This window comes from Urocitellus parryii, chromosome 10 (genome assembly GCF_045843805.1).
Source record: "Urocitellus parryii isolate mUroPar1 chromosome 10, mUroPar1.hap1, whole genome shotgun sequence".
In the NCBI taxonomy this organism is placed as follows: domain Eukaryota; kingdom Metazoa; phylum Chordata; class Mammalia; order Rodentia; family Sciuridae; genus Urocitellus; species Urocitellus parryii.
This window is the reverse complement of record NC_135540.1, coordinates 98,837,035-98,851,773: the sequence shown is the minus strand read 5'-3', so window position 1 is coordinate 98,851,773 and position 14,739 is coordinate 98,837,035. Positions and strand designations below refer to the sequence as shown.

The 14,739-nt window shown below is 31.4% G+C and overlaps 1 protein-coding gene across 8 annotated transcripts in view; it reads left to right on the top strand.

Annotated features, from left to right (window-relative positions):
* The window catches only part of Adgrl3 (adhesion G protein-coupled receptor L3), a 479,419-nt gene that overhangs the window by 203,407 nt on the left and 261,273 nt on the right, over positions 1-14,739 (top strand). For 7 of the 8 annotated variants that reach the window (XM_077803548.1, XM_077803550.1, XM_026395016.2 and 4 more), the window contains 2 exons: positions 10,118-10,132; positions 12,274-13,074. In XM_077803548.1, coding sequence (XP_077659674.1) covers positions 10,118-10,132; positions 12,274-13,074 — 816 coding nt within the window. The remainder of the gene's footprint in view (positions 1-10,117; positions 10,133-12,273; positions 13,075-14,739) is intronic. The other variant, XM_077803553.1, reaches the window with a different exon arrangement.

The following is a 14,739-nucleotide window of genomic DNA, read 5'->3' as shown; positions in this document are numbered from 1 at the left end:
ATCTATGCTATATGCCTAGTGGGAGAATTGATATTAAGGAAGGACTCATGGGTTCAGATGCCATTGTTGGTGGTTAACAAATACCAACCTGATAGATCTAAGAAGCCTAAAATCTCCCTCCATACTCTGTTTCAAAACATGTATGTCATTTATTTAGGTAGAAGTAGATGCCAGATTCTGCAGTCACGTAATTTTAATATAAGTGGCAAATCAGCCAAAATTTACAAGTCGAGATTTCATTCAAAATATCATATATTTGATATATTTTTAATCCATTGACTTTTGAAAAGGAGCAGTATATACAAAGGCAAGTTGCATTTTAAATCTTTTTGTTCTTTAAATTTCTTTTACATGATCATTTTATGTAGTAGGTACAACATTTGTAAAGTACTTATAGTTACATATATAAACATGAAATTAAAATTTTAGTATCAACTGTAGTCAGTTCACTAGATATCAAAATACTTTTTTTTATAAGGAAGTGTATTTCATTTCATTAAAAAGTGAGAACAATTACACCTAATGATGTTATATTGTTGCTAGTTCCTTCCTGCATGCTCCCACTAGTAAATTTGTTTTTATGACCCTTCTACAGATGGCTTTTAAGGAAAAAAAATCGGGGCTAGTTAGTTTAAATAGACTATAAAGTATGTTGCCAGTGGTCCAGTAGATCAAAGAATAATGTGGTCATTGGTTTCATTATCTAAAACTTGCTTTCTCTAACTTGACACATTTCACTAAAACATTCAAAAAGTGAATTTGGTGAATTGCCTAGCAGATGTGGGCAGTGTATTATAGAGGGAAAACATACTTCATGTTGTTTTTCTGTTGGTTTTAATTTTTAATTTCAACTTGTCACTTTAGTTACTGAATCACATTATATATGTTTGGATGGGCGCTTGCTTATTTTCTTTCTTAAATTTGACCTAGCTAATTTATGACCAAATTTTAAGGAATATTTGTTCATTCTACCAGTCTCTCTCACAGGGAGAACATAAGTTCATATGAAATGCAGGGAAGACTATGCTACCATTCTTAGAAGCATGTGATACTTGTGTCACATATTACAATATTGTAGAACTAAACCTCTTTAAGAATGCTTTGAGCTAAGAAAGTATTTTCAATCCTTGAGCTAAGAAGCAAAAACTATTCACTATCCAATTATCCATATTTGGCTAGGCCAATGAAATCAGGCCATTGAATTTTCACCAACACATTGTGATAATCACTGAAGGATAAAGAAGAAATGGAGAAACTGTAAGTAAATAGAAAGATCAGTAGAGTAGAGAGAAGGGAAGCAACAGGGGGAGGGAAGAGGGAAGGAAATGGGGAAGTGCTGGAGACTGATTTAGAGCAAATTATATTTCATGCTTTTATAATCATATCAAAATGAATCCTAATGTTACATATAACTAAAAATAACCAATAAAAATAAATCTTCCGAATTTTTGCAAACTGATTATTAAACATTTACCACAAAAATTTCATTATATAAACTTAGAGTTAAAGAAATTATATTTTAAAACAAATTATAAATGGAATTATATATAAAAAATGAAAACAAATACAATAAATATATAAGGAAAATTGGGAGAACCCACCTGACATAACTGCTACTTCTACAAGTTTATCCTAAGACATGCATTTTTCTTTTGAATCAGAAAAAAAAAATGTACCAAGTATCAAGTTCACGGGTGTCACTTTTTTTTGGCATATTTAATTCTAGTCCTGCCTGCCTTGCACTTCTGTCAGACATAATTGATTTACATCAAATGCTGGCTTCTTGCTTTATAAATGATAAGCATGTGCCTCAAGAGAATATGGAATATGACACTGTTCTAAATGTTTCCTATCTGAAAAAAATCTTGTGTAGATGACTATTAATAGAGACTATTTAACAAAACTGAGTATGATTCTTTAAGAATAAGCTATTGATATTTATTAATATTAACCTTAAAAAGTTTGTGTGTGTGTGTGTGTGTGTTTGTGTGGAAATCACAATCACGTATTTGCAGTGAGACCAGAGCATCAAATAATTTTCTTGACCTGGTGAATATAATTTAGCCAATAAAACCCTAGGAGCAATCGAAAAATAATAGGAATAACTGCAACATATTTCATCCCTCAATTAATGGGTTTTTTCAACAATCCTTGCTTGCATCTGAAAGATAGTGGTTTAGAACTTGGGCTTTTGTGTCAGAAGCCTGGCACTTTGTCTTGGGTCTAGCACTCATGTTTATTTAACTTTCCTGTACCATAGTATTCTCCTTTGTAATATTGAAGGTAAAATCCTGTATACATTAGTGCAGCAATGTGATCATTAAGTGGATAATACATGAAAGGCATTTAAACCCTTAAATTAAATGATAAGTAGCAAGACTACTTACTCAGTCCCCCAATCTATATAATAGTGACAAGAATTGCAGCAGAGTTAATGTGACTTCTCCTGGGAAAACTACATTGAACGTATTTAGTTATTAAATACGGACTATGATAAGTGAAAAAGTGTTTCTGAAGGAATGGAAATATGAGGTAGGACCTAACAATAGAGTGTGGCTTCATCAGGAGGTAAGAGGTGAAGCATTCTGAACAAAGGTGGCAAAATGAGCAAATATTTGGAAATACATATTCTTATAGATTACATAAAATAAAAATATTCCATTGTGAAGAATAGGGTTAATGTTCAGAATTAATTAGACTTAAGATATGAAAAACATATAAAAATCATATTTTGGAAAACTAGAGTAATGAATCTAAAGACTTGGTGTTGTTTCTATATGAATTGGCTTCCTGACCTCATCAAATACCAAAAAAATCAAATGAGTAAGGATCTTAAATCTACCTCCCAAGAGATTCGGTTGACATATATAGAATACGTTTTACATATATTCTAAAATTTCTAAAATAAATTTTGTTCACTTTTGTTTTAGTTCTAGAAATTACATTTGTATTCTTAATATTTTCATCTTTAAATATGTTACTAATTAATACAAAATATTTTCTGTTCTTTAGCTAACTATCCAATCCAAAATTGGCTGAGATATTTGAAAGGCTCTTCAAAATTCCAGAGTGTGTTGTAGCTTCTGTTTTGTTTGTTCTTTACTGAGGATTTCTATGGGTTTTGTTGTTTCATATTTTTGCATGAAGTGATGATAGAAACTTTAAATTCCAACATTAATTCACAATGCTCACGTAAAGCCAGAAAGACAATATTTAATTCAATTCAATCCAATCAGAAATACAGTAACTTTGCTTCTTAACAACTTTTGTTTTTTCTCATCAATAAAATTAGGATAGCAATTTCTGTTTTCATAATACCCTGGGTTTGACTCTAGCACTGGGAAAAAAAATAAAATAAAAAACTATTAAGTGAATCAAAAATTATTATATTACTTGTTAATTTGTTTTGATACTATGGATTGAAAAATAAATTGTAATTTGGGGTTAATATCTTAATATTCTCATTTTATTTTCTTCATTTTAAAATATTAACTGATGGGCTGGTGATGTGGCTCAAATGGTAGTGCGCTCGCCTGGTATTGCGCGGGGCGCTGGATTCGATCCTCAGCAACACATAAAAATAAAGATATTGTGTCCACTGAAAAACTAAAAAATAAATATTTTAAAATTCTCATTATCTCTTTCTCTCTCTCTCAAAAAAAATTAATAAAAAATAAAAATTTAAAAAAAATATTAACTGAGACTAAATTATATCTAGCAAAATTTCAGCCCCAGATCCTAGAAATATTAATATAAAGTATTTACCAAATTTCTGAGATTTAGATCTAGATTCATTTTAATACCATAATTGTTGCATACATGAAGTAGGACACATAGAACCTTAGTAGTAAGAATCGGTCAAAAATATGTCTTACGAATAAACTGGTGACATCTTCCAAATAAACTAGTGATTTTAATAAAACTATTTTGCCTCTTCTTACTTCAGCTTCTTTTGACAAGATTCCTTTCTCTGCTGTTTACTTCTATTCCTGTTTTTAATATCAGTAGACAGGTTTCCTTGAATACATTCAATAATAGCTTGTTATCGGTAAATAAATTTCCTGAAAACCCCAGTCATTAGACTGTGTTTCCCTAAAGTAGAGATCAATTTATCCTCCATAACCTGTTTATTCTACCAAATTCACAAGTTTCTGTAGGGATAGTGCCATGTGATGGCTACCCATGTGAAATCTGTTTAGTAACTCTTAGGTATTATGGTTACTTTTCTCTGTATTTGTAGCTCTAAAGGCCTTACACAAAACAGTAACTCAGTAGATATATTCAATGGTTCTTATATATCACTATACATATGTGGTCTTATGTATGCAAGGTGATTCTGTGTTTGGTTTTTGTTGTGGTAGTTTAGCAACTGTAAATGCCATATACTTATTACATAGTAGTGACAAATCATTATAACAAGGGTGCATCCTTGATGAACCAAATGTAGTATTGATTTTAAGTGTCGTCCATAATAACTTTGAAAAATTATTATTTTTATTAGAGCTATTACAAATAGATTCTAAAAGGAGTCTACTAATAGCACCATTTTCTTTTAAAAGGCTAAATTAACAGTTTGAAAGGTTTAACAGATCCATCAATGGAATATAACGTTAACACAAAATAAAAGGCTTTCTCAGTTTCTGCAGCATCTATAGATATTGTATTTAAGTGTTTAAATTAGAATGTGCCTAGTGAAAGTATTTTATGAATTATTGACATTTTCAATCTACACACTCCAGGAGGAAATTCATTAGGAGGTGTTCATTTTTGAAACACATTATATGAAGCCATTGTAATACAAGGTGCTTGAGCAGCACTCTTATTCAATGATGCATGGGTGTTATTTGAAAAGCATAATTTAGAAGCTGAGCTGCAGAGATTACTCCTGTCTCTCATTAAATAAAGGCTTAGCACTTTATTTACTGAAAAAGACAGACATCTGTCAGAATTTTTGATGTGCAGTATACCAAAAAATTTAATGCACTTACAAATCTTACTGCTATTTACTGAGGAACTTCTGTTTGTTTCTTGGTGAATGTGAAATGGAAGAAGAGAAAGTGTTTTCAGTTTCAGAATAATAAAAATTAGTAAGACATGAGGTGTTGAACCACAGGTTTGCTTTCACTGATAACAGAAATCATGTTTTCTTTGACCAAGAAATATGCAACCCATTTTTTCCCTCTATTATTTTAATCCTGTAAGAGATGATTTGCATTTCTAGACTCAAGGGATGATAGTGCTAACAAGTATGTGATCTAATTCCTTTCTTTGAAAATACTGTATTTCTATTTTTTGCAAAGAAGAAACAAATATTAATTGAGATCAATGTGTTGGGTGTAGAGATAAATAAGATTATTCTTCATTTTACTGAAGATCATTAATGAGTAAGATCAAAACTTGGATTTGAATCCCAGTTCTAATACATATTATCCATATAGCCATGTTTTTTGTGTCTCAGTTTCCTCCATTGAAAATTGAAGATAATGATAATGTCCACTTCATAAGAGTTTTGTGATGTTTAAATAGCATCAGTCTTGTATACAAAACTTCAGTTCTTAATTAGTGCATATGATGACAGATATTGTGCCTACCCTCAGGGAGATTCTGCTTATATTGTGTATCTCCTCTTAAGTATGCTCCTTCATGGATTTGGTGATAGAATGGAAATGAAGAGCAAGAGTACAAAAATAAAAATGTGTTCTTTGAATTTACTTGTTGGTAGAATCAGCATGGAACCTTTACACACATGACAGGTCTGTGATACATCTTAGTATTGACCTTGATCAAATCTTTTAAACTTTTTTGAGTTGTTGTCAATTTTTATCAGATGGAAAAAATAAATGCCACATTAAATTTTTGTATGAAAAATTAAATCTGGTGAAATTTTTATGCAAGACTCATTTGTTTTATAACTTATGTAGTTTGCCTTTCTACACTTTCTTAATTTGTCAGCAAGTTTCTGATAAGGGTACCCAAATGTATTTTAATAATCTAAGCCAAAAGTAACCCAAAAAATAATTCTTTTTAAAATATCATTTCAATGAAAAATCTTTTTTCTTATAAATTATTTAATATTTTATAACTATATTATGTTCTTCATAGGTATATGTTTATATATTGCAGAAATAGAGAAGCATTATTGGATTATAAATTTCTACCTATTAGGAGCATGGATGTTATAGATAGAAAATGTGATCTATGATTTACTGTATAGAAAAGGAATTTAAAAGGACATTTAGATGCCATTTCATAGTTCTTAGTTATGGCACTAACAATTTTCTGCATGCAAAAAATTTATTTCTTTGCAGTTTGCAATGCAGCTTGGAAAAACTTGGCAATGAATATACATGCTCTCTGTTCCATACCTTTTTAAATTAAAGGATGCAATTCTAAAGTTTTACATGTGGTACCAAAAAACTGGTTAGAACTGATAACATTTTAGTTTACTAAGCAATAACATAATTGGATGTTATATCTATTTTATGAACACTGAAGATTGAAGGGAAACTTTACTAGACTCTTTTTTTCTACTTTCCCCCTTTTATACAGAATAAAATTATCTTTAGTGTGAATTTGCCATTCCCTCTAACCACAGGATATAGCATATGACATTAAGTTTGACAAAGGATAACAATGAAATCACTTTAAGGAAATATATAAACGTATTTATAGAGACTGAATGGACAACAAAAGTAGTTGCAGCAAAGAGAGAAAAGAAAACAGACTTGTTCCAAAGAGGTTTGGAAATGAACAATGACACTTATAAAGTTCAGAATTCAGAATATCAGTCAAGCTATGGGATAGGAGATCCTGAAGAAGGCCCTGCCCCAGTTGTCATCATATAATTCATTAATTTGTGATCTCATTTCAGAAAGGAGAAAAAACAAGTATGTTAGGCCTGTATTTTTAGATCTTTGCAGGCTGTTTTATGGCAACAAATTGTTCTTGCCAGTATAACTCGCAGGACTATCTATATAATTTTTCTCCAGTTTTATGTTTAATGAGTTAGATAAATTTCTTATAAATTTTACTTTCCTTTCCATGTATTACAATATTGAAAGGTATTATGCAGATAATTCATTGCATTTTGATTTCACATAGTACAACCAGATAGTTTCACCATGTTTTACAACATTTTTCAAACATCAAGAAGCAATAATATTCACCATTATTTGTGTTATATATTTAATTCAGCCGTTATTGATTAGGGATATATTATTTGTTCGGCAGTTTTAGTTAGCTTTTTTGTCACTGTGACCAAAGGACCTGATAAGAAAAACAAAGAAAAGGAAGAGTCTATTTTGTCTCATGGTATCTGAAGTTCAGCTTCTTCGGGGGTGCCTCCTCAGTTTTAGGCACAAGTAAGGCAGAACATTGTGGTGGAAGAGCACTGCAGAGAAAAGCAACTCAGGACAGGGCAGTTAAGAAGCTGAAGAACTGGGCTCACCAGTGACAAATATGAACCAAAAGACACACTTCTAATGACCTACTTCCTCCAGCCATATCCTACCTGTCTACAGTTACTTCTCAGTGAATCCAAATCAGTGAATTAATCTACTGATTAGGTTATACTTCTCATATTCACATTGTTTTACCTTGAACCTTCTTTTTCTCACACAGGAACTTTTGGGGGATACCGCATATCTAAATCACAATAGGCATTACAAAGGAAATGGTGATATGCTGTTTCAAAAATCACTTTAATTTGTTGTCTCAGGGATAAGGAACATTCTAGAATCAGAATTGGATGATAGGAAATGACTGGCCAATTCTAAATGTTCCTAAGCTTTTCAACGACAAATTATGTTGTCTTGCCAGTTTTTGTTATGGGAATATGATTTGTGTGCACTTGTTTCAACTTAAATTATAGGTCTGTTTTACTTCAGTCTTGAAAATAGCAAATAAAAGATAAATGAGCTACAGCCAGTCATGACATGGGCAAGACCATAATAATTTTCTCCAAAGCAGAACTGCCTAATAAATCTTAATTTTGAGTAACCAGCAAGTAACAGAGGCAAGCTCTATTTACAATAGAGCTTATGCCAATTTCTTGGAAATTAGACTAAGAACTGAGTATTAAAAGCAAAATTCTTCCAAAAGACTGCTGAGATGATAGATGAAAGTTCTTTGAAGAATCAAAATTTCTATTAAAATGTAAGATAATCTTTACAAAATATAATAGAAACATTATCACTATTTTTTGTTACAAATCCTATCTTCCTCATTTTGAAGGGACAAATTTCACTCAAGAAAGTAGGATATTTGTAAATAAAAATGTCTTTAATGTGAAAGTAGACTAACATTCTGTGAGGGAGGGTACATTTCATGTTTTAGAGTATAAATAGCTCCGTATTTAATTTTCAAAAACATGTATCTGGAGCTACTTGAAGGAAACAAATTAATCAAACATTTTTTGTAGGTTAGTGATTGAAAAATGTGAACTGTAGGATGACTTCCCATTTCTAATCTCCACCCTCACTGTAATAGGTTTTAAGTCCAAATTTTTGAGACTGTTGATTAAGTAATTTTTAAATGTGCAGGGTCTTCTAGTTTTAAGTTTGAACACAGGTTAGTATTCTAGTGAAAGCATGGCATACATCTCTTAGATAAAGTCTTTAACTGGTCTCTATTTAGTCAATACAGTCACGTTTAGCGTGTAGTTAGTTACTCAATAAAGTATAACTGAGAATACACTATGGCAATATAATATTTAAGTAATTTTATAAATAGTGTTAAAAATAAGACTTGTAAATTAGTGAGCTACAACTTTCTAGCCTAACTTTTTGTATATACAGGTTTATTTTTCTTAAAATGTGTGATATTGAGGTTTCAAAAGTCAATGACTAGAAATAAGTATGTATTGACAGTAATTGAAAACATGAGTTTAGGTCAAAGAACAAAAATCTCACCCAAATGTAATTAACCAAAACAGCATCTCTTGATTGTCTTTGAAATTTTCCTGGAGTTTTCAATATGTTTACTGTGCATAATTTATCAGTTCATCCCTTCCAGTAAAATTGCCTTAGTTTTACAATATTTATAATCTGTAATTTTTAAAGTTTTAAGAAACCATTCTTCCTGACACTTGGACCATTTTCTTGTTGGTAACTTGTTTGTTTGTTTGTTTTTCCTCATTAGGATGCAGGCAAATTGTGTTTAAAGAGACAAATGTTTATAAGTTCAAAAAGGTGCCACTTAATGGACATTGATGAATATTTCATAATTTCTCAAAACTTTCACTGACTTATACTGATCAGTAACTTAAAAACAATAATGAAAATTAATTTTAGAAATTATAAACACTATGTGTTTGAGGACCTCACTACATTTTCATGACTGTATATTGACATAGTTAAGAATGTCAAAAGGCAGAGGCAGATTTGTAAGAATTATAAGAAAAAGAATTATAAAATTGTAAGAATCTTCTGCTAATAGATATTTCTGAATGACAGTAGTTTTCCATGATAATATCAAATATTGATAAGTGTGAGATAAATTTATTTAAGAAGGGTTGTAAGTTCATTTATTCAGGGAAAGAGCTTCCCGGTTAATGTGTAACATCATAGAGGACATTTCACACAAGACAGATAAGCTATGAGGAGTCATAGGTTCTAGAAAACAATTGACAAGAAACTACTTCTTGTGAAGATGTCGGTTCTTCCAAAGAAACATTTTTTATTGAAATAAAAAAAGAAGACTATTATCTTAAATAATGGTACAAACTTAGTATTTATAAGTAAAACAAACAAAATTATTTGAAAGCTTTCTGTATATATAATTGCTGACCTGCCCTTTAAAATATAAAATATTGGTGTAATTATAAATATTGCATTTCATGTCTATCATTTGGAGTAGTATGCTTATTCAATCAGATTGATTAATTTTTGTCTATTTTTCCAAGTTTATACTGTATTTTAAAGTTTACATGATTTTTTTTAAACTGCATTAGACAAATGGGTTTTTAAACAATAAACATAATGTTCGATGAAGGAAGTATGAGTGAAATGAATTATTTACTTTCAGTTTGGAAGAGGTGAATAAAAACTGCTTGGCCAATACCGTACCATTAATCTATTCTCTTTTCTCCTTTCTCTCTTTACTTCTCTCTCTCCAATAGAAGTGGAACAAAAAGGTAATTAAATACCTTTCATAAATTATATGCTATTTATAGGCTAAGTTATTTAACAGTTTAACATTGAGCTAAAATAATTTTGTTATTAATTCTTATCTATTTTATGAAAGTTTATTTACTACTTCTGCTGCTCAACTTCACTTTAATCTGTTTTACTGACCAATGCTGGTTTGATCCTTTTATCCTAACACAGTTTAATATTATAAAATTTTCAACATTATATTATATTCCTCTTTATTTTTAAGTAAGTAGTTAGAAGTCCAGTAGATGTGATGAACAGTGATTGCTTTAGATTTGTTTTTATTTATGTGCTAAATGATTTCTCATAGCTCTGGTCTAGTAGGTTCCCCTGTTTCACTCATTTGTGTCTACTAGGGGGAAAGGGAGATAATTTTCTAAAATATTTTAAATTGCTTTAGCAACCAAGGGCTTATTATTAACTTTAGCATAAAGGTGATGGACAATTTTTACAGCAAAGAGTTACTTTTCCTTACAACTAAAGCAATCATTTAAACAGCTGAGAAATTTTTATAATTATCAATATTATTATGGTTTCTAAATTGGCAATGCTCTTCTATTCTTGCTATGGGATATTTTGATAGCCAGTTCCCCTGACATCTTATTATTTCTTCAAAATTAAAACTTGGGAGATTTTGGTAATTTACTGTCCTTCTCAATAATCTCCAAAAATGTAGCTGAGTTTCATCTTGTTTTCCATTAAATCTGTGCTTATAATCATTATTGAAAAGCTAATCACTAATGCTGAAAGAATAATAAGTCATTAAAAGTGGGTCAGCATCTAAATTCCTTGTGATTTCCTAATTTTTCCACCCCGTATATTTCTAATCACTTCAAACATAACAGTGGACTGCATGATTATTTTTCAGTGTGTTTGCTTTGCAAATATATTAGAGCAGTGTTTCCCACAGCAGGTTCAGCAGAAGACTGCAATCCAAAGAGGCTCTGTGGAAAAATTCCAAGATCAAATTAGTTTGTGAAAATTCCTCACCCTTACAGCTTCTGCCGGGGAGATTCTCTAATTTACCTGTGCTATTAGAATCTCTACCACAATAGTATCTGATGTAACATTTCTTAGATAAATGTGGCTAAGTATCCTTTTTTTTTCCTTTTGTTGTAATACCTAGCTTTACTACTTGAAACCAGTGCTTCAAGGACCGCCCTATGGGAAACATTGCTTTATTGCCCCTTCATGTCAGATGAATCAGACAAGCTTTCTTATAACCACTGTCACAATATGTTACTGAATCATACTAAAATGCAGGTGAATCAGATGATTCTTGCCTGTTTTCATTCTGAAGTATGAGCAGCAAAATATAGCAAGTAATCTTGTTTTTTAATGCTTTTTTCATGTAACAGTAAAAGGTACATGTTTTAAGTTCCAATACTACTGTATTTAACAGGACATTTTTAACTGATTAAAATCTAGATCTTGGGTTCTTTTCTGTAACTTTTCACCCTTTCTTCTTTCCTTATTCCTTCTTTCCTTTCTTTTTCTTCCTTTCTCTTTTTCCTTCCAGTATCCATCCATCACTCATTTTTAATTGTGTGGACTGCATGCTCTGTGCGTGTTGTAGCAGTTTCAAGAGCTTTTTTTGCTAGAGGATTCACTGGCCTGTAACATATAAGATTTTTCATTTATTTAAACAAAAATTACTGTGGGATATTCCTATGTTTATTAATAACAACTGTTCAACAGCTAATTTTTTGAGAGTGGAAACAATATACTTTCATTTCCAAATAAGATATGTTCTTCAGTGAACTCATAAACACATTGTGTATAGACTTTTGTATTCCTTATATGTCTACAGAATACATAGACATATGTTGCACTTGATACATATCTTCAAAAATGTTATCATACACTTTAACAAAGGTAAAAACCACAGAAAAGCACAGCTACTAATTTAAAAAGTCTAAATTTTTAAGCAAATGAAATCAAAGTGATTTTTTTAAAAAGTCAAAATTAATATGGAAAAATACTTTGTGTTCTCAAAAAATGCACCAAAATAAGTGGTGGTGGGTATCTCTGGTTACAGTTGCATTCTTGCTGAAAAATAAGAATATATGAGAAAATAATTAATTAATACAATTTTTTGTCTTAACTCTTTCCCTTCCAACAGTTTTTCTTTGTCCTGGACTACTAAAAGGAGTATACCAGAGTGAACATTTGTTTGAGTCTGACCATCAGTCTGGGGCATGGTGCAAAGACCCTCTTCAGGCTTCTGACAAGATTTATTATATGCCCTGGACCCCCTACAGAACTGATACCTTGACTGAATATTCATCCAAAGATGACTTCATTGCTGGAAGGCCAACTACTACCTACAAGCTCCCTCATAGGGTGGATGGCACAGGATTTGTTGTGTATGATGGAGCTTTGTTCTTCAATAAAGAACGCACCAGGAACATAGTAAAGTTTGATTTGCGGACTAGGATAAAGAGTGGAGAGGCTATCATAGCAAATGCCAATTACCATGATACCTCCCCTTACCGATGGGGAGGCAAATCTGACATAGACCTGGCAGTGGATGAAAATGGGCTCTGGGTCATCTATGCAACAGAACAAAACAATGGTAAAATCGTCATTAGTCAGTTGAACCCTTATACCCTGCGGATTGAAGGGACATGGGATACTGCATATGATAAAAGGTCAGCTTCCAATGCATTTATGATTTGTGGGATTCTGTATGTGGTCAAATCTGTATATGAGGATGATGACAATGAGGCCACCGGGAATAAGATTGACTACATTTACAATACCGACCAAAGCAAGGATAGTCTGGTGGATGTTCCTTTTCCCAATTCGTATCAATACATAGCAGCTGTGGATTACAACCCCAGGGACAACCTACTCTATGTGTGGAATAACTATCATGTAGTGAAATATTCCTTGGACTTTGGACCTCTGGATAGTAGATCAGGTAAGTTTGAATTTTGATGGTATTCTGTGGGTGGATACTTAGAGTTTGTTCTCATGATTTTAATTAGATTAACTGTGGTCTCTCTCTATTCTGGCCTGTGTACCTAAAACTATTCTTTTTCTTATCTTTTTAGAGAAATCAATGATACCACTTTCAGTCCTCACAATTTATAACTATGAAAACCTATTTGTCCTTTGTACAGCTTTTCTCCAAATTTTAGCTCTTCTTTTCTATGGGTATGTGTCATTAGCTGCTGGTTAGATCTTTGCATACTGAAATACACAAAACCTTTGCTAAGATAGGATGCTATCCTTTCTAATTAATTGTGAAATACCCACAAAAAATGCTCTTTGCTTGGAACATATCAAGGGTTTAGGATGATACAATGCTGCAGGAACTGTTAACCAATATATTCACCTCACAGATCATTTTATGTGACCACTTCATGGGACATATTGTCAGTTTGAGTGTGCCTTTGTCTGAGTAAACTTATTTGATATAGAGAATAATGTATATAACTGGTAAGTACAAAAAATCAATTTTTATAAGAAATGACAATGGAGAACAGTTTTGAATAAATTTGAGATTGAATCTTTCCTTTCAGTTCTTTAAAAGTATCCCTTATCTCTCTGGAACATACTATTTCCTTTTAATATTGTTTAAAGATAACTATAAATAGCTTTAGTTTTTCTATTTCTTTTTTTTTACTTTTATTTACACAAGAGAACAGAATTATCTTAATTTAAAAGTTAAGTTTTGAAGCAAGCCATAATAATGTTCTCTAAGATTAAATGTAGTGGAAAATTAAAATAGAGGTGTCTGAATTTTGATAGTAATATGCCCATTCAAGTATTTCTATCTTTTAGATTTTCCTGTTAATATCCTTATTTTCTGCACTTTTAAAAAAATATTCTTTAAGTACTGGAACTTCACCTAGTTGCATTCTACCATGGGATTATACACCAGCCCAGCTATATATATATATATATATATATATATATATATATATGTGTGTGTGTGTGTGTGTGTTGTGTGTGTATTCCTCCTGTCTCAGCCTCCTGAGTAGTGGTATCACAGGCACATGCCTTCATGCGCATCCATTTTTGTTTTTACCATGCTTTCACTAGCATGCCATTCTTCTAAATGGTCCAGTATATACACATTTTCTTACAGAAACAGATTCTAAGTTTCATATGACCAAATTACCTTACCTTATACTGTTTTTTAAAAATATGTATTATTTTTTAGTTGTAGTGGACACAATATTTTTATTTTATTTATTTGTATGTGGTGCTATGGATCGAATCCAGGGCCTCACACATGCTAGGCAAGCACTCTACCTCTGAGCCACAATCTTAACACTATATATCCTCTTTTTAAAATATATCTATCTGATCATTATCTTTTAAAAATATATCTATCGGACATTAGTGTAATATAATGCATTCATTTAAGTCAGGTTCAATAGCTCTTTGTTGAATGAATGAATGAATGAATGAATGAATGAATGAATGGCTTTCCACCACTTCTTTAGATAGAATGACAAATTAGGTGTCTTTTTTGTCTAACTTCTAAAAGGCTTCAGTAAAAGTGACAGTGCTTCTTTTCCTAATCATTAATGTTGATATTGTGTTGAACTGGCTTTTATGGAAGCGAAAGCCAAAT